The sequence below is a fragment of the Suricata suricatta genome, chromosome 1 (assembly GCF_006229205.1).
Source record: "Suricata suricatta isolate VVHF042 chromosome 1, meerkat_22Aug2017_6uvM2_HiC, whole genome shotgun sequence".
Classification (NCBI taxonomy): domain Eukaryota; kingdom Metazoa; phylum Chordata; class Mammalia; order Carnivora; family Herpestidae; genus Suricata; species Suricata suricatta.
Genome location: NC_043700.1, coordinates 45,470,117 through 45,489,699, shown reverse-complemented (window position 1 = coordinate 45,489,699; position 19,583 = coordinate 45,470,117). Strand labels below are relative to the sequence as shown.

General features: G+C 45.3%; 2 protein-coding genes across 3 annotated transcripts in view; one reads left to right on the top strand and one right to left on the bottom strand.

Annotated features, from left to right (window-relative positions):
- The window catches only part of DPYSL2 (dihydropyrimidinase like 2), a 135,983-nt gene extending 122,725 nt beyond the window's left edge, over positions 1-13,258 (bottom strand). Inside the window, exon 1 of the mRNA XM_029938108.1 lies at positions 12,831-13,258. Within this exon, the coding sequence (XP_029793968.1) occupies positions 12,831-13,184 (354 nt within the window). The 5' untranslated portion in view covers positions 13,185-13,258. The remainder of the gene's footprint in view (positions 1-12,830) is intronic.
- Positions 13,259-13,574: 316 nt separating this feature from the next.
- PNMA2 (PNMA family member 2) lies at positions 13,575-19,309 on the top strand. 2 transcript variants are annotated; one of them, XM_029944552.1, is made up of 3 exons: positions 13,575-13,689; positions 16,583-16,715; positions 17,010-19,309. In XM_029944552.1, the coding sequence occupies exon 3, from the start codon at positions 17,482-17,484 to the stop codon at positions 18,574-18,576; it is 1,095 nt and encodes a 364-aa protein (XP_029800412.1). In that variant the 5' UTR covers positions 13,575-13,689; positions 16,583-16,715; positions 17,010-17,481; the 3' UTR covers positions 18,577-19,309. The 2 variants fall into 2 exon arrangements, with proteins under 2 accessions (XP_029800412.1, XP_029800477.1); XM_029944617.1 differs by lacking the exon at positions 13,575-13,689 and adding an exon at positions 13,755-13,804.
- The last annotated feature ends 274 nt before the right edge of the window (positions 19,310-19,583 follow it).

Genomic DNA, 19,583 nt, shown 5'->3' with positions numbered 1-19,583 from the left:
TGTCCTTGTACAGGGAAGATTTATTGAGACAACAAATCATAGAATTGCTCTACTTTTGACAGCTCCAGCCCAGAAGGAATCCTCACTTCATCGGCCCCTCCTCCAAATCACTCCCTGAAACCCAAATCTCTTTCTTTTAAAAATTTTTTATGTATTTTATTTATTTTTGAGAGACAGAGAGAAACAGTGAGAGCAGGTGAGGGTCAGAGAGAGAGGGACACGCAGAATCTGAAGACAGGTTCCAAGCTCTGAGCTAGCAGTCAGCACAGAACCCGATGTGGGGCTTGAACCCACGAACCATGAGATCATGACCTGAGCCAAAGCCAGACGCTTAACCGACTGAGCCACCCAGGCACCTCCCAAATCTCTTTCAAATACCGTCTTACAGAGATGCCCCATGGTTCTCCCTTGCTCAACTCATTCAACCCAACTCATTTTCAACTACAGGAATGTTCCTGGCAGTCACTGACTGAAGGTCATTACCAGGACACTCAAGTAGGAATCCAATGATTATTTAACAGGACAGAAAGTACCTCTCTCAAACAACAGTGAAGGCAAAGAAGACTTCTCATTAAAATCAGAAATCAGGGGGCTGCTGGGTAGCTCAGTTGGTTGAATGTCTGAATCTTGATTTTGGTTCAGGTCATGATCTCATGGTTTCTGAGTTTGAGGCTCGCATCGGGCTCTGTGCTGACCGTGAGGGATTTCCTGTCCCCTGTCTGCCTCTCCCTTGCACCTCCCCTGCTCACTCTCTCTCTCACTCTCTCAAAATAAATATTAAAAAGAAATAAAAAAATAAAATCAGGAAACAGTAAGTAAAGGCAGGGGAAAAAAGACATAAAAATAAGAGTAGGTAATAAAACTGTCCCAAGAGAATCAATTGAAAACTATTAGAATCAAGAGCAAGTTGAATAAGGCACTCTATTATCAATTAATATAAAACTCAAGAGTCATTCAGAATGTAAACTATACAATACGATTGCAGTTATATTCACAGTAACATAATAGCACCCGGGAATAATGTACCAAAACGTTTCAGGGAAACTGAACAAAATACCTTAAAAATGGCAAGACCACACTATAAACTTTGGTAGAAAGGCTGACCACCCTAAACTTAAGTACTTTTTGTAGTTTGCTACATATGATTCATATAATTCTGGTAAAAATCATATTAGGTTTCTGTAATTGAAAATATCTTTAATGGAGAATGCAGTTGAATGGTGGCAAAAGTTTTTTAAAGAGTAGAACTGTTTACTCACTAAAGTCCACACCCAAAAAACAAATGATCCAGTGAAGAAATGGGCAGAAGACATGAACAGACACTTCTCCAAAGAGGACATCCAGATGGCCTACAGGCACATGAAATGATGCTCAACATCACTCATCATCAGGGAAACACAAATCAAAACCACACTGAGATACCACCTCACGCCAGTCAGAGTGGCTAAAATGAACAAATCAGGAGACTGTAGATGCTGGCGAGGGTGTGGAGAGACGGGCACCCTCCTACACTGTTGGTGGGAATGTAAACTGGTGCGGCTGCTCTGGAAAACAGTGTGGAGGTTCCTCAAAAAACTATCCATAGGACTCCCCTATGACCCAGCAATAGCACTGCTAGGGATTTACCCAAGGGATACAGAAGTGCTGATGCATAGGGGCACATGTACCCCAATGTGCATAGCAGCACTGTCAACAATAGCCAAATCATGGAACGAGCCTCAATGTCCTTCAACTGATGAATGGATCAAGAAGATGTGGTATACACACACACACACACACACACACACACACACACACACACACACACACACAATGGAGTATTCATGGCAATGAGAAAGAATGAAATATGGCCACTTATAGCAAAGTGGATGGACCTCGAGGGTATCATGCTAAGCGAAATAAGTCAGGTGGAGAAGGATAGATACCATATATTTACACTCATAGGTCTAACAGGAGAACAGGAGAAATCTAATGGAGGACCAGGGGAAGGGGAAGAGAGTTGGGGAGAGAGAGAGGGGCACAAAACCTGAGAGACTATTGAATACTGAAAACGAACCCGAGGGTTGAAGGGGGAGGGGGAGGGGGAAAGGGGTGGTAGCGATAGAGGAGGACACTTGTGGGGAGAAGCACTGGGTGTTATATGGAAACCAATTTGACAATAAACTATTATTAAAAAAAATAAATAAAAGCTACAGTAACTAAAGCAGTATTGAACCACTACATTCATAAGGCAGATCAATGAAACAGCAGTAAGCCAAAACTCATACCCAGACACATAAAAGGTTGAGTATATAAAAAAATACACACAGAAACATCAATTATTCACTAAATGCCATTAGGATAACAATCTACTTGGAAAATTAAGTAATACCTTATTTCAAGTTATAGACAAAAATTAGTTGCAAGATTTAAATAAAAATAAACACAGAATCCAAAACAAGTTTTAGAAGAAAATTAAGTAAATAATAATCTTGAAAGGCAGGAACACATCAGAAAAGATGAACTGGTTTAACTTCCAAATTTAAATTTGGATGTCAAAATATAAAGGTCACAAAAAATCAGATGCAAACCAGGAAAAGATGCGTAACAAGTTGAAATTAAAGTGGATACATTCTAATATAGAGTTTTTATAAATCAATGTTTAAAATATGAATAATTTAATAGGAAAATTGGCAAAAAGCAGGATACACTTGTCCCTATAAATTGGGGAAGTATGTATAAAAACGATAATACCCAGTGATGTCAGAAATGCTGAAAAACTATTTCTCATTCATTTTTTGTGGGAGTATAAACACTGGAAAAATATTATAGCAAAAATATTATCAATAGTTCTTTCTAAATAATCAGATTATTAATAATTTCTTTCTTTAAATAAAAACTTGCTTATCACTGTTATGTACAATAAACATGGTACTTTACCATGTCATTTCTAAAAAAAATTTTTTTTAAATAGTGAATTCAATTCATTTCTCAAATTTATTTTTCCTAAATTCAGCTGGTTAGTCACTGCCCTCCTTAAAACCATCCCTGCTGCTCCCAAATCAGAGGTTTGGAAAACAAGTGTACAACTTTAAATATGTACATGGATGCATGTATGTGTGTATATATGTATATGTGTATGCATGTATGTGTGTGTATGTGTGTATACATTTATGTGCCTGTTGTATATAGCTGTATGTATGTGTATATGTGTATACATATATGTGTGCATACATATGGGTGCATGTATACATGCACTGTGCGTGCATGTAAGCATGTGTATACATATATGAATGACGTGTGTGCATGTATGTATACGTGTGTTGTGTGTATGTGTGCATGTGTGTGGGTATATGTATGTATGTGTATATAGGTATGTTGTGTGTATATATGTATGTGGTGTGTGCATGTGAGTGTATATATGTATTGTGCATACATACATGCATGCTGGGTGTATATGTTTACATATATGCATGTTGTGTGTATACATATATGCAGTGTGTATACATATATGTGTGCTTCGTTGTATGTGCATGTATGCATGTGTTATGCATGTGTGCCTATACATGTATGCGTATGCTGTGTGTGTTTATTTATGTGCATGTGTGTGTGTGTATGTATGTGTTGTGTGTGTCTGTGTGTATATGCATGCATGTGTGTATTTATGTATGCGTGTGTGTGCATATGTGTGTTGTGTATATATGCATGTTGTGTGATATGTATGTATATGTGTGTTGTGTGCATCCACATATGTGTGTATACATATATGGGTGTTGTGTGTGTGTGCTGTGTGTGTATATATATATATGTATGTGTAGATATACATATGTATTCCTTATATATATATACATACACACATACAAAATGCCAAATATATGTGTGAATACATACACAGGAAAGAATTGTCTTTATATGAACAGGATCATGAAATAGAAAGATCAGATGTAGGCAGCACACAAAACACTTAATATTAATCTATTGCAAATCTATTCTAAATGAATTTTTCAAAGCTCTTATAAAGCAACAGGATTTAGTTATGTGATTATCATTCTAAGAACTTCTTTGCTGGACTTTAGTTAATCCAGCAGTTTTGAGAACAGTGGGGAATAATATAACACCAAAAGCATAAGCAACAAAAGAAAAGACAGATAAATCAGATTTCATCAAAATCAAAACTGCGCCTCAAAGGGCACATAAGAAGAAAGTGAAAAAACCACCCACAGAATGGGAGAAAACATTTGCAAATTATATCCAGAATACAAAGAGGCTAATATCCAGAATATATAAAGAACTCTTAGCAGCGCTTGGCTGGCTCAGTTGGTAGAATGTGTGACCCTTGATCTCAGGGTTGCAAGTTCAAGCCACATGTTGGGTATAGAGATTACTTAAAGATTATGTATATGTCTGAACTCCTCCAACTCAACAACAAAATGACAAACAATTCAAGTTTTTAGGAGTGCCAAAGAATTTGAACAGACATTTTTCCAAAGAAGGTATGCAAATGAGCAAGCACATGAAAAGCTGCTCAAGTTGTTAGTCATCAGAGAAATGCAAATCAAAACCACAGTGAGATACCACCTCCCACCCACCAGGACGGCTAGAGTTAAAAAAAAAAAAAAAAAAGGATGGAGGGGAAATAACCAGTGTTGTGGAGGATGAGCAGAACAAAATTGGAACCCTTGTACATTGTTGCTGGAAACGTAAAATGGTAGTAAAATTGTGGAAAACAGTTTGGCAGCCCCTCAGAAAGCAGAACATAGAATTACCATATGATCTAGTAATTCCACTCGAAGGTATATTCTTAAAAGAACTGAAGACATATGTTTAAACAAGAACTTGTAAAAGAATGTCAATAGCAGTATTATACATAAAAGCCAAAATGTGGAGGGGCACCGGGCTGGCTCAGTCAGAGGAGCATGCGACTCTTGATCTCGGGTCGTGAATTCAAGTCCCATGTTGGGCACAAAGCTGACATTAAAAAATAGTTATTTGAAGGCCAAAAAGTGGAAACAACCCAAATGTCTCTAACCTGGTGAGTGGATAAGTAAAATGTGATACTCAAAATCAATGGAATATTGATTGTTCAGTGATGAAAAGGAATGAAAGGCTGCCACACTACAGCCTAGATGAACCCTGAGAACGTCACACTAAGTGAAAAAAGCCAGACATAAAAGGCCACATATTGTATGATTCCATTTATACAAATCCAGAATTCACAATTCCATGGAAACAGGAAGTAGATTTGTGGTCATGCTAGACTGGGGGGAGGGAGGGTAATGGCAAGTGACTGCTTAATGGATACGGAGTTTCTTTTTTGGATTGAAAAAATGTTCTGGAATTAGACAGTTGCACAATGTCACGAATGTACTAGAAATCATTGAATTGTAGACTAAAATGGTTTAAATGAGAATTTTATGTTAAATGAATTTTACCTCAATCTTGAAAAAAAGGGAGGGAGGAAGGAAGGAACGAAGGAAGGAAGGAAGGAAGGAAGGAAGGATGGTTGGGAAGTAGGGAAAGAGAGAAAGAGAGAAGAACGGGTGGAAGGAAGAACAAACAGCCAGGGACAACATAGCTTTCTTCCAGAGCCTGTAGTGGAAATGAGACAGGAGATAAAGTCCCCGCCTGATGACAGTCCACCAGAGAGCCACCTGGAACACAGAGACCAACCAAGCTGTCTATATATGTCTCAAAAATAAACCCCAAGTCACCTTCAAGGCCAGGTGGTTCTCTTTCAAGGCCCTGTTTGTGTGCAGCCCGTGGCCTATCCCAACCTGCAGCCAGCCAAATTCAAGTACCATCAGCCCACCTTTCAATGCTTTCATTGACGGTCCCTTCATTACTGCCTCCAGTTCATAATTTACATCAAGTGGAAAAATCACATTGTCATCACGTTGCTCTAATCTAAAAGCATGTCATTCGCACTGTAGAGTTGGTCTGTATCCCACTGATATTTGAAGACATTTTTTGTGTTTAAAAAAAAAATGATAGGGGGGGTGCCGCCTGGGTGGCTCAGTCTGTTAAGCGTCTGACTTCGGCTTAGGTCATGATCTCACGGTTCGTGGGTCTGAGCCCCACATCGGGCTCTGTGCTGACAGCTCAGAGCCTGGAGCCTGCTTCAGATTCTGTGTCTCCCTCTGTCTCTGACCCTTCCCTACTCATGTTCTGTTTCTCTCTGTTTCAATAATAAATAAACATAAAAAAATAAAAATTAATAAAAATTTTAAAAAGTGATGGACAGAACATCAACAGTTTGGGGCACATTCATAAAGACGGATCAACAGTCCATTTTATAAATGGCTTCAAAGAGTACAGAACAACACAGAAAGCAAACAAAAAGGCACTGAGAACTGTTTTGTGATAATTAATTCTTTGGATATAAAATAAGTAAAGAATAATCATATAGAAAACAATTCATGGGGTGCCTGGGTGGCTCAGTGAGTTAAGCATCTGACTCTTGGTTTCTGTTCAGGTCATGATCTCACCGTTTGTAAGCTCAAGCCCTGTGTTGAGCTTCCCACTGACAGTATAGAGCCTGTTTGGGATTCTCTCTCTCACCACCACCTCTGCCCCTCCCTCACTCTCTCTCTCACATTCTCTCTTTCTCTCAAAAATAAATAAATAAACATTAAAAAGAAAGAAAGCAACCCATCACATCATAATGACTAAAAGACTAGTTGGCCACATGGACCTGGGTTAAAACCCTGCCTCTGGCTTGTTATTAGCAAGTTGCTTTCGCCTTCTGGTATTTCTTTTGCAAAATAAAGGTAGTAGTAGTACCTCCTTAGTAGAGTTATCTTGGAATTAATAAGATCGCACACATAAAACATCTAGCACAGGGCTACTCCATAGAACATATTAAATTTAATGGGAAATGAAATACTTTGCCTGCAAAATTAAATTGTACCTTTAAGCTCACTACCTCTGGAAATGGAATGAAGCCACAGAATGGTGCATGGCAAGAAGTATGGGACTGAGTCAGGAAACCTTGGTTCAAGTCCTAGTTCAGGCCCTTGGGATGGGTCAGTAAATATCACTCAATTTTAGGGTCCTTATTTACAGAAAAGGAAAGTGCTTATATCAGAATGTGTTGAGGCAGGCGAGTTTTAAAATAATACACATTCTACACATCTAAAATATAAGATCTAGAATGTAAATGTACATTCTAGAATTATATACTGCTACTGAAATAACAAGGTTTTACTGGTATGGGACTGCGGTGGGCCTGGGCAGTGAGAGGCCCCCATCCTAGTCCTGAAACCACCATGTGAATTCTGTGGGATGAACCACAATTTCTCTGGGCATCACTTTCTCCATTGCTAGAATGAGGTGGTTACATTAAGTCTCTCTCAAGCTCTGACATTCAGTGACAGTGTACATTCAAATCCATGACCAATTCTCTTTAATCTTTTAAATGCTATTTATTTTGAGAGAGAGAGAAACAGAGCATGAGCAGGGGAGGGGTAGGGAGATGGAGGAAGACAGAGAATCCAAATCAGGCTCCAGGCTCTGAGGTGTCAGCTCAGAGCCCAACACGGGGCTCGAACTCATGAACCGTGAGATCATGACCTGAGCCGAAGTCAGAGGCTCAACCAACTGAGCCACCCAGGCACCCCCATATTCATGATCAATTCTGATTCTCTCTTCTTCTCAGGGAAGAAGAGAAGAACACTAGCACCAAAGGACCCACACACAAACTAACTGGCCCATCTTTACCAAGGGTAAGAAAATGCCCAGGATGTGGCGCCTGAGTGGCTCAGTCGGTAGCGTGTCCGGCTTCGGCTCAGGTCATGATCTCACAGTTCGTGGGTTCGAGCCCCGCGTCAAGCTCTGTGCTGAGAACTAGCTCAGAGCCTAGAGCCTGTCTTCAGATTCTGTGTCTCCATCTCTCTCTGACCCTCCCCTGCTCACGCTCTCTCTCTCTCTCTCTCTCTCTCTCTCTCTCTCAAAAATAAATAAAACATTAAAAAAAAATTTTTTAAAGAAGAAAATGCCCAGCCCACTCCTGGTTTCCATGGCACACAAGTTTATGAACCATGTGACACTCAACCAGATGTTGTCACTGGAGGTTCAATGACAGCAATTTTCCCCTCCACCCTTGAGCTACAAGGGAGACAGATGATAGAGACTGTTCAGCTGGTGGGAGTTTTCTTTTATTCAGGTCGTGGACTCCATGCTGGAGTAGTCTATCTCATCCTCAGTGTAGCCTTTCTTGCTTCCTTCCACAACTAATTCATTGCAGATCTATTAATTGAGCAACAACTTTTCAATCATCAATGTCTCATTAAAATGTAACTAATTATAGGAATATTATTCAGCATTAAGAAAAGACATCCTGTCATGTGCTATAACATGGTTTAAACTTAAGGACAAGTGAAAGAAGCCAGTCACAAGAAGACAAAACTGTATGATTCCACTTATACGAGCTGTCTACATATCTAGAGTTGTCAAATTTATAGAGACAGAAAGTAAAATGGAGGTTGTCAGGGGCTGGGGGTAAGGGGAATGGATTATTGTTTAATGGGCACAGAGTTTCCATGCAAGATGAAAAGTTCTGGAGACTGGTGGCACAAAACATGAGTATATTTATGCTATTGAATTGATATTATGTGTATTTCACCACTACTATTTTGTTTTATTTTATTTTATTTTATTTTATTTTATTTCATTTCATTTTAATAGGCTCCACATCCACATGTAGCCCCATGCAGGGCTTGAACTCATGACCCTGAGTCAAGACCTGAGCTGATATCAAGAGTCAGATGCTTCACCAACAGAGCCACCCAAGCACATCCACAATTATTTTCTTAGTTCAACTAGTTACATGATTAGATCAATGATCTAATTTGGGAAATCAAGAGCAATGAATAATTGTGAATTATCACCATTTCCTTCTCCTCCTCCAAGCACCCCTCTTCCCTTTTCTCAGACGGGTCTTGGGCTTTTGGAATCCTGAACAAATATCCATACTTGTATCTCCTCTTTTGACACAATGTGATATCTAAAGTATCAATGAATGCCCTTGATCTTGGCTTCCAGACAAATCTCCACCACATATTTGACTAACTAGATGTTCATTTTGTTGAATGGGCTAGCCTATTATCAAACAAGTCTCTCTTGGGGCAACTTATGTATCAGTCATTCACATAAAAGGTAGAAGCCTGCAACCATGGAGATTTCTTTCTAAGCAACACAAGGAAAGGATTTTTGAATGAAAGAAAAGAGAGCAAAGGAGAAGAGTGATTTCAGAACTGATTGGTTGGAGGGAGAAAGATCTAGAATGGGCATCACCATCAGGATGGGAGAATGACAATATTGAACAGTAGGAGGGCAGCAGAGGGTACCCAGGACTGGAAGCTAATCAACTTGGCAAGAAGAGACAGAGGAACACACAATGAGAGGGAATATCAAAAAGCATTTCACAGACTTGGGAAGTTTGTCGAGTTCAGCAGAACTCTTATAGTTCATTCATTCACTGGCACCTGCCCTGGAGAAATGGAGAATCACTCCATTAATTCCTAGTCCACATGGGTTTGCTGCAGGAAGAAGGGCCTGGGAGCTCCTTTGGAAGGGAGGTTCACGATCCAGAAGCCCTGGTTAAACTGTGTCTGTGGTGGAACAGAGGGGATTCCTAAGAGGAAGGGAGGAGACTGAGGGACCTCTGGGCACTGGCAAGGTGGAATCAGGCTAACAGTACTGCCCTTCTGCTCTCTCTTCCAGATAACTCAGAGTCCTTCCTAAGCACTGATCAATTCAACCGCACTGGAGCCCAAAGTGGACCTAGTCAAGGATGAGGAAAAGAGTAAAGAGGTAACTTTCCTCATTCGTATTCAGTACACTGGCTCCTACCCTTCACCAAAACCTAATATCCCAGCCAAAGCCACACCCATTGCTTTCTGGGGCTTACCTGCTAGCACCTATAAATGCAAATGCACTCATCTCCTATAAGCCATCTCCTAAGGCAGCCTGTTCCCTCATTTCCCAAAGCCTTGCTAAGGGACAACAGTCCCCCTAGTATGACAGGTGGGCAAAGCCACTTCTAACCAACTATACATTAACAATACCTCTAAATGCAGATTCTGGGGAGGAGGTGGGTGCAAGTCAGAGGCCCCAGGGTCCACTCACTCTCCTCTCTCTGTGCCAGGGCTTCAGACAGGAATGCACTGAAATGCTGGCAGTCACATTTACTCATTAGCTGAAAATTAAGTGCTGGTTACTCAAGTCAATCAAAATCATGGGCCCAACTGTGCTTTTGAAAATCACCATTAACACACACACACACACACACACACACACACACACACACACAAATACTTTTCTCTCTTGTATAGACATGAAATACTCAACTACTGTTAGTACTGGTCCTCGTAAGTGCTCTTAGTCATGAATGAAAACAATCCCCTAGAAACAGCCCTTACATGATAAGGAAAGACTAAATGAAAATTCAGGGAAAGCTGCAGAAAAAAAAAAAAACAAGAAAGAATCACCCTCTGTTGCTAATAAATGGGCAACTAAAGCAAATGTGGGTTTGCAGAGGCCAAAAGTGGCTGGGGTTTTGATTGGATATGTCCTCTTTGAACCTCCTCCTCCATGCACAATAGATTTACAATTTTGAATTTCTATTAAAATCAGGAAGTGTTTGGGGCACGTGGCTGAGTGGGTTGAGAGTCCAACTTCGGCTCAGGTCGTGATCTCATGGTTTGTGAGTTCAAGCCTCATGTTGGGCTCTGTACTTACAGCTTAGAGCCTAGAGCCTGCTTCAGATTCTGTGTCTCCCTCTCCATCTCTCTTTGGCCCCCCTCACCCTCTATCTCTCAAAAATAAATAAAATAACATAAAATCAAGGAGTGTTCAAACAAGAAGCCCATGATCAAACATCTAGGGTTCAAAATGGACGAGAAAAGAGATGTATCATTCAACCTAGTAAAATTTTGCCTTTCAAACTTGAGTTCTAATCCACTGCTACCATTATAAAGATGGCCATTCTCAACCTCTGCCCCCTCATCTGCCATTTTAAAAATAATCCCTCCCTTATCTCAAGGCATTTTTCTGCTCCCTTTAAGACATTAGAATTACCAGCACGACATGTTGAAGAGGAAGATACTCACACAACCACGACGGTATTGTGATCATGGTTTGGCGCTCATCCAATGTATTCACATGGAAAAGAACTTCACACTCACTCACCTTTCAGTATCAGTTACATTATTTGAAACTTTTGGTTCAATTGTCTGTTCACTGGGATTCAAGTGAGTTTTTTGGATTAAGTTCTTCAGGTTGACTTATAGTGAAATATGGACATCAGGTACCCCCTATATGAATAAATCAGAGGACAGAGCTGGCAGAGGAGGAATCAAGTAGTTAATTGCCCCACCTTTTGAAAATGACAGTAAGTGGTTTATCTTTCCTAGAACTGATATAGTAAAAGTCAAAAGCTGCAAAACTCTGTTGCTAGGTCAGGAAACAGCAACGTGTTCTGGCCATTATCGCCAACTCTTAATTGTTCTCCATTCGTTCACTGTAAGCACACAACCTGAATATCAAATATATGCTTGTGGAATCACTCAGTGAATATGTATAGACCACTCCCAATGACTCTGAAAGCCCCTTAAGAAGAAATCACCTTGAACTTTTTATAGCTAACATTTTCCCTGTCCCACAAGACACACAATAGGTATTCAATAATCAATCACTGACTGATTTCTCATCTTCACCAGTGGGCATGGGAGAGAAACAGCAAACAAGTGTTAAAACATTTCACACTGTAATTTATCGCTTGAGAAATTAAGGATGTGGGGGGAAATGCACAAGTATGAAGGTCACCCTGATAAAGAAAAAAATGTGGTGTGAGAAGACTACAGTACTTAAAATGCACACTGTTCATAATTGCCAGAGATAACGAATATTTTCTATTTTTTGCCAAATTGGTCTTCTTTGTTTCTCCATTAACATGGTATAGGGGGTCTAACCCATCTTTGGCAATCTATTCAAACTGTGAGGGATTTTTCCCTTTTTTTTCACCCTTTAAACGTAATTCACTAAGTCTTCATCCCCAAAGCACCTCCCAAATAGTGGCGGAGGTGGGGGTGGGGGCGCTCTGGAAAGCCCTTGCTGAGATACTTGGCGGAACTTTGTTCTCCACATGGGCTATTTAGGAGCGTCTCGGCTTCCTTGGGTGACTCCACAGCCTCCCCCTTTTCACGCAGCGAGCAGGAGTCAGGGCGGTGAGATCCTCCCAGGCCGTCCGCGGAGGCGCTGACCATGGTCCTGGCCTCCGAGCTCGGGACTGGAGCACCGAGGGCACCGGAGAAGAGACGGTGCGAGAGCGAGCAGGGCGAGGCGGGGAGAGGCTGTCGAAGCCCCCGCCCCTCCCGAACCCCGGGGAGCCTTTGGGCCTGCACGCGAACCCTCCACTGCACGCTCCGAGATGCATCAAAAAAGGGTGGGGCACCCAGCTACAACTGCAATCGGAAGCCGCCCGGAAGGATTTAAGAAGAATGGAATCGGTTCATCCCACCCTCCCCCCACTATCATGCGACCCCCACAACCCGGGATCAGTTCATATTTTACCCCCGACCCACACCTCCCAGGCCCAAGGAGGCGCGGGCAGCCTTTGTGGGTGCAGGGCCGCCCACCGCCGAGCCCGAGCCTCTCGGCACCCTGCACTCTGCACCCAGAAGGGGCAAGTAGGGCGGGGTGCATGTACAGATTCAAGGATGCAATGTTCCAAAGAGGCAGAACGGTGGGCATGCTGGGATCCTCGGTTCTCCACCGAGCTGGAAGGGGGGCGAAGGAGGGGCGATCCCCGCGTCTGGTCCTGCATCTCCAAGACCCCCCACCCCCATACCAACCTGGTCGTAGATGTTCTGCAGGGCTTCTTTGCCCGAGGCCCGCCGGATCTCCACCTTCCGGCTCGATTCAACAGATGGCTCCCCGCCGGCGCGCCGGCCCTGCCGGGAGTACGGCGGCTGAGGGTCCGGGCCCAAGTGGGCGACGTCCCGCTGCTGAGCCACCACCTGCCCCGAGCCCCGGCCCACAGATAACGAGTCGAAATCGATGGTCTTGTTCTCGGAGGACCCTTCCACTGGGCAGAACATGCCACAGAATTTCTGCCGGGGCTTGGGGCTGCCTGAGCCCAGGTTTTTAAAAAAGGCAGGGACTTCTTCGTCCTCTGCCGCCTTCCCGGATTGCTTCCTCTCGGCCATGGCGCGGGAGCTCGGGGAGGGTCCTCACCGTCCGTCCGTCCGTCGGTCTGCCGGTCCCTAAATCGGCCTCTGTGCACAACCCCCTTGGCTGCTGCCGCGGCTGCCGCTCTCTGCCTACCGCAAGGTGTACAGAAAGGAAGGAGGGCTGGCGGGCGAGCAACCCACCCCTCCCGGTCCCTCCCTCTGACCCTGCTTTCTCCCCTCCCTGCCCACGCCCCCCGCCGCCGCTCCAGCTCCAGCGACCAGCAAAGTTGGGTCTGGGAAGGCGGACGCTGCGGCAGCGGGAGCAGAGAGGCTGCCAGTTCCCGGCAGCTGCAGGAGGAGGGAGGCGCGGGCGGGGCGGGGCGGGGCGGGGGCGGGGCGCGGCGCAGGGGAGGGGAGCGGAGCGCGGGGTAGTGAGGGGAGGGCCCTGCAGCCGAGAGCCCCGCGCTCCGGAAGTGAAGCGGCCAGACCACCCGCTAATGGATGCGGAGCGGAGGGTCGGCTGACCGCTCTCTGCGCCAGGGTAAGTATGAGGCAAGGCACGCAGGGGCGAAGGCCGGAGGGCGCAGCCTTTGGACTCCACGCCCGTCTCTCCCACCTGCCTGGCCCAGGAGCCTCTCCCCGACCGCATTGCAGAGGTGGGCCAGGTGCGGGGACCTACCAGAGGGAGGACGCCCACCCCCTCAGCCAGGGTGTGAGCTGATGGATGGGTAAAGAGGGACGAACAGGCTGACGCCTGGACACCCGGGAGGAGGGAAAGGGGCAGCACTGACTATGGGGAAGGGATGGCGCAGACCGTTTGGAGAGGTGGCGGCTTTACGAGACAGGGGGCACCAAACCTTGTTCACCCACGGGCCTTGTGGTGGGCTACTGGGAACAGAGATTGAAAAGAGAAGGTTCTCACTGCACCCACAGTAGTGGCGGGGGGGGGGGCCGCTAGCAAGCGGGGAGAAATACTGAGGGGCGTAGCAAAAAGGAGGAGGGGTAAAGACTTAGGTGTGTGGTCCGTGAGTGTAGCAAAAAGTGCGTTCGCTAAAACCCGGCACCGAACGGCAACTTGTAATAAGAAAGGGTAGAGACCTCCTGCTGTATTGCCGGGAGACGTCAAGTACCTTAACTGCGCCACTGCAGCAAGAAGGACCAGGAGAGCCTTGATTTGGTATTTTCTGCCCCGCCTTCCCCGCCAAAAAAAAGGGGGGGGGGAGTAAGACGAGGATCGAAGCCCACTCCCCCAAGTCCCCACACCTTCTGGGAGCCCTGGGCACCCCGCCTAGAACCCCCGCCTCCGTTGCGCACTGCGCCACGGCCGCGGGGTTTCCCTGGTTGCCAGATGCCAAGTGCTTGGGATGTAAATTGCGCGCACACGAATTAAGTGGGGCGTGGGGGGCGGTAGGAGGTGGGGTGCTGGCTGTAATTATGCCTTGAATTGTGCGAGGCCACACCGGGAAAGGTGTGTGGGACTTGCTATGTATGTGAGGCTAAACCATCCACAGCCACTGGGTTGGTGGCCAGATAAGGGACATTTTTATTTATGCCAGTAACACGGCCTCTGAGAGTCTTTTATTGCTTATTCTTGTCCCCCATGTCCTTTCCACGTACCAATCCCTGCCTCTGGTTGATTACAGCCCCGCCCCTCTTTCCACAGTGGCAAAATCCTGCAGAAATGATGCCCAGCCTTTGGCGGCTGGAGAGGGAAATCTGGGCATGCTCAGTTACCAGGGTGGGTTTGGGCTAGGAGAAGCTGTTCTTACCGCAAGACCATCACTCAGGGCAGGGATCCATTCTCATGATTAGCCCTTGCCCCTGGCAGGATTAAGTTCGGATACACTGCCCCCAACTCCAATTCGGTGAATGGAGTTAAATCAAACACAGTTAGATGAACCCGTCATGGCCGGTGGGAAGGAGGCCCCAGCTGAGAACGGGCGACTGAGGAAGGAGAGGAATGTATGTGTGGAGGGGCTTCGAGAACCAGAGGTGAGCTTTTGGACTTTGCACCAGATGTGCTTCGCATTTGAATAAACTGCTTCCACAGGAATGACATCATTGCCTACCCAGAGCAGCCACGTGAGATGAGTGCTTTATCGTGACCGATTTCCGGAGTAGGAAACAGATTTAGAGAAATTGGAGCACTTTGACCATGGTCACTATCTAAATGATCCAAGAATTACAGCTGAAGAGCTGATTCCTTTTCCAACATCCCAGCTTTACATGAGAAAATTCAAGAGTTTTACGTGTTTTTTCTTTTCGTGTCCAGTTATTTCCAGTGCAGGTAAAGATTGCCTTTGGAAGAAGAAGCCACCCAAAGGTAGCCTAACCTCAGTATGGCCTTTATTGTAGACCTAGGAGATGTTTCTACCTGCCTTTTTACATCTCCCATTTCCTCCAAATATTAAAACAGGAAGAAGGTTACCCCCATATCTTAGAGGGGAAGGTGCTGCATGGAGAAGCCGCTGGCCTCAGATCCCTGCGGCTGCTGGCTGAAAGTAGAATCCAATATTTTGCACTCCTAGCCGTCTGGCACACACCATGCCTTTGGCACCTACCAGGAGGTCTCAAAAGATGTGTCACTAAAGCTGTAGGTTGGCATCTGTGACATATGCACCCCATTTGAACTGATGGGGATTTTTCAGGCCAACAGAAGCATATACGTAGCCCCTTAACACACACCCCATGGCAGTAACTGGGAGGCCATAGGAACTCTTTCATTTTTACATCACCCGGTCTCCACCACTCTGCACAGATGTGCTTCCTCTTTTACTTTGTACTCAAATGACTCTTTCAAGTTTAAATGCTATGAAGCATTTTTAACATTCATAGCAAAAAAAAAACCACCTTGAACATTTGCAAAGCCTGCCCAGACCTAACAAAAGAGAATTAATTCATAATTCCAAGCTTAACTTATTTAGTCCTGAGATTTTTTTTAGATTATTAGATCTAAATTGTTATACTTGTATTATTATGTTAAACTATAGTAAATAAGTTATATTGTTATACCTATATTAAATTGGTTTTAATGTTTGTTTGTTTGTTTGTTTGAGATACAGAGAGAGACAGCACGAGCAGGGGAGGGTCAGAGAGAGAGAGACACACAGAATCTGAAGACAGGCTCCAGGCTCTGAGCTAGCTGTCAGCACAGAGCCTGACATGGGGCTCGAACCCACGAACCGGGAGATCATGACCTGAGCCAAAGCCAGATGCTTAACCAACTGAGCCACCCAGGCGCCCCTAAATTGGTTTTAAATGTTTGTGTGATTTCTAATTGGATTTTAAATCAAAGTAATGCACCAACTCAATATTGTTTAGTAGATTTAATTACATTGTAAAGAAGTGTCATATTTTTAAATAATTTTTAACAGTCCTCATCACTGGATAGTATCAAGCGATAAATATATCCTATTATTATTTATGTGTAACAGGGCAGCTTGGCTTGGCTGGAGCTAAGAAAGACCCAGACACATCCATGGCCTGGAGCTGGGTGACATCTTCCTTTTCTAGAAGCTGAATAAATAAGCCGGTGACTCTCACAGAACAATTGGAACGCATGAACAGGTATCTGTTCACATCTGATTTCATTTTCCACATGGGGAAAATCTTGAGTCCTGACCATCCACACCTGGGGCTCAGACGTTAATTGGCATGTCTGATGAGTGAATGATGGGGGAGCCAAGTCGTGGGAGGGGCCCCAAGAGAACTCTAAGAAAAGAAGAGGTCTGACAGTGGGACAGATGCAAATCCAACATGAGACAGAACCCCTGGTCTCCCCATGCCTTTGTCCTGAACCAAAGCGCAGTGCTTCCTGGGAAAGAGAGGGCTGTGTGATAAAACTGACCATTCTTTCACTAGGAGGCCAAGCCAGCCTGCTGTGACACTTCTCTCCAGGAGTTCTGGGTGCCAGAGTGGAGGCCTTACCCCACTGACTAGCAAGAGGAGAGGTGAGGCAAGGCGGCAGAAACTGGGAGAGTCACAAAAGCAGTTCTTGCAAGTGCCTCTGGCAGTCGGAGAGGGGTCAAGGCCACTATGTGGCTGCGAGCATTGGAGAGAGCATCAGCAGCCACCAGACTGTCATAACCGAGTCCTAAGCACCCATCTGGGGTTAGGTGTAGAGACATAACTGGAAGTGCTGAGTTCTTGCTCCTAGGCAAGTAGGGTGATTGGTCCAGAAGACTTTGGGGCGCTGTTGGAGTGGCCTGGGACCCATTCACAGGTGGGGTATAAGTTCCGGAGCTCACCCAGGATATTCTGAGTCCTGAAAGGCAGTGCCTGTCCACGCCGTAAACTAATTGGTACCCATAGAGTTCAAGCAGATACTCGGACGATGGCGCTGGCACTGTTAGAGGACTGGTGCAGGATAATGAGCGTGGATGATCAGAAATCATTGATGGTTCTGGGGATACCAGTGGACTGCGATGAGGCTGAGATTCAAGGGGTTCTCCAGGAGACCTTAAAGTCTCTGGGCAGGTATAGACTGCTTGGCAAAATATTCAGAAAGCAGGACAACGCCAATGCTGTCTTATTAGAGCTTCTGGAGGATATTGATGTCTCGGTGATTCCCAATGAGGTTCAGGGAAAGGGGGGTGTCTGGAAAGTGATCTTTAAGACCCCTAACCAGGACACTGAATTTCTGGAACGACTGAACCTCTTTCTAGAAAAAGAGGGGCAGACCGTCTCTGGTATGTTCCGAGCCCTTGGGCACGAGGGATTATCTCCAGCCACAGTGCCCTGCGTATCCCCAGAGTTACTGGCTCACTTGTTGGGACAGGCAATAGCTCATGCCCCTCAGCCCCTGCTACCCATGAGATACCGGAAACTGAGAGTGTTCTCGGGGAGCACCGTGCCTGCCCCAGAGGAAGAGCCCTTTGAAATCTGGTTGGAACAGGCCACGGAGATAGTCAAAGAGTGGCCGGTAGCAGAGGCAGAAAAGAAAAGATGGTTGATGGAGAGCCTGCGTGGCCCCGCCCTGGACCTCATGCATATAGTACAGGCAGACAATGCAGCCATAAGCGTGGAAGAGTGTTTGGAGGCATTTAAGCAAGTGTTTGGAAGCCTGGAGAGCCGCAGGACCTCCCAGGTGAAGTACCTGAGGACCTATCAGGAGGAGGGGGAGAAGGTCTCAGCCTATGTGTTGCGGTTAGAAACCCTGCTCCGGCGAGCCGTGGAGAAACGCGCCATCCCCAGGAATATCGCAGATCAGGTCCGCCTGGAGCAGGTCATGGCCGGGGCCAGCCTTAGCGAAGTCCTTTGGTGCAGGCTGAGAGAGCTGAAGGAACAGGGCCCGCCTCCCAGCTTCCTTGAGTTGATGAAGGTAATCCGGGAGGAAGAGGAGGAAGAGGCCTCTTTTGAAAACGAGAATATTGAAGAGCCAGATGAAGGGGATGGCTATGGCCCCTGGGAGAACGAGGCAGATGACTAAAAACCATCTCAGGGCAGGATCCACAGCCAATGCACCCGGGGAGGTTTGCTGTACCCCGCTAAGACCGTGTGGCTATTTTTGTCCAAAATGTTGGAGCCAGGTCTTGATTCTTCTAAGAAAAAACACGGGAGAGTTTCTTGGACCCTACATAGATTATTCAGATACAAGGGATTCAATGCCAAGTAAGAAACAGGAAGCCTGAAAGAATTCGAAAGATTTCACGTTTTCCAAATAGACCGAAGTCATTTACCCATACCATAAAAGAAAGAAACGATGTGAGGAAAAGTATATCTTTTGTCATCTATTTAAAATCTAAGCTCTTTGTGAGCTGTGTTCCTTTCTCAAGTCAGCACATGTCCTGTGAGTACATAGCTGTGTGAGGCAACTGTTCAAGGAGGTAAGAATCATAAACCCATGAGCATGGGCCATGCTCTCAGAGCGAGTTTACCTGCTCTTGAGGATTGGCCTCAGCATGTGAGAAGGTCGTTGGTCCTGTGTGTAATTAACGACACTTGTGGAGGTGCTGCTACCAAATGAGTACAGCCACCACCGCCACTATGTTTCCTTCTTTCTTTACTTGGGAAGGCCTCCTCCACTTCTCTGCTACATGTCAGATGGCCGATTCCAGGCACTGTGGTGGGCCCTTAAGACACAGATGCCTGGGGGCACCTGGGTAGCTCAGTAGGTTAAGCGTCCGACTTCAGCTGAGGTCATGATCTTGCAGTTCATGAGTTTGAGCCCCACCTCGAGCTCTGTGCTGACAACTGGGAGCCTGGAGCCTGCTTTGGATTCTGTGTCTCCCTCTCTCTCTCTGTTCCTCCCCTGCTTGCACTCTGTCTCTGTCTCTCAAAAATAAAAATTTAAAAATATTAAAAAAAAAAAAGACACAGTTGACTCAGCCCAATCCCTGCCTTCAAGAGATAGAGCCACAGGGTAGACCTTACAGGAAGGCTGCCTATGAGGGAGGACGTGCAGGCCATGTTTGGACTCAATGAGCGGACCATTCT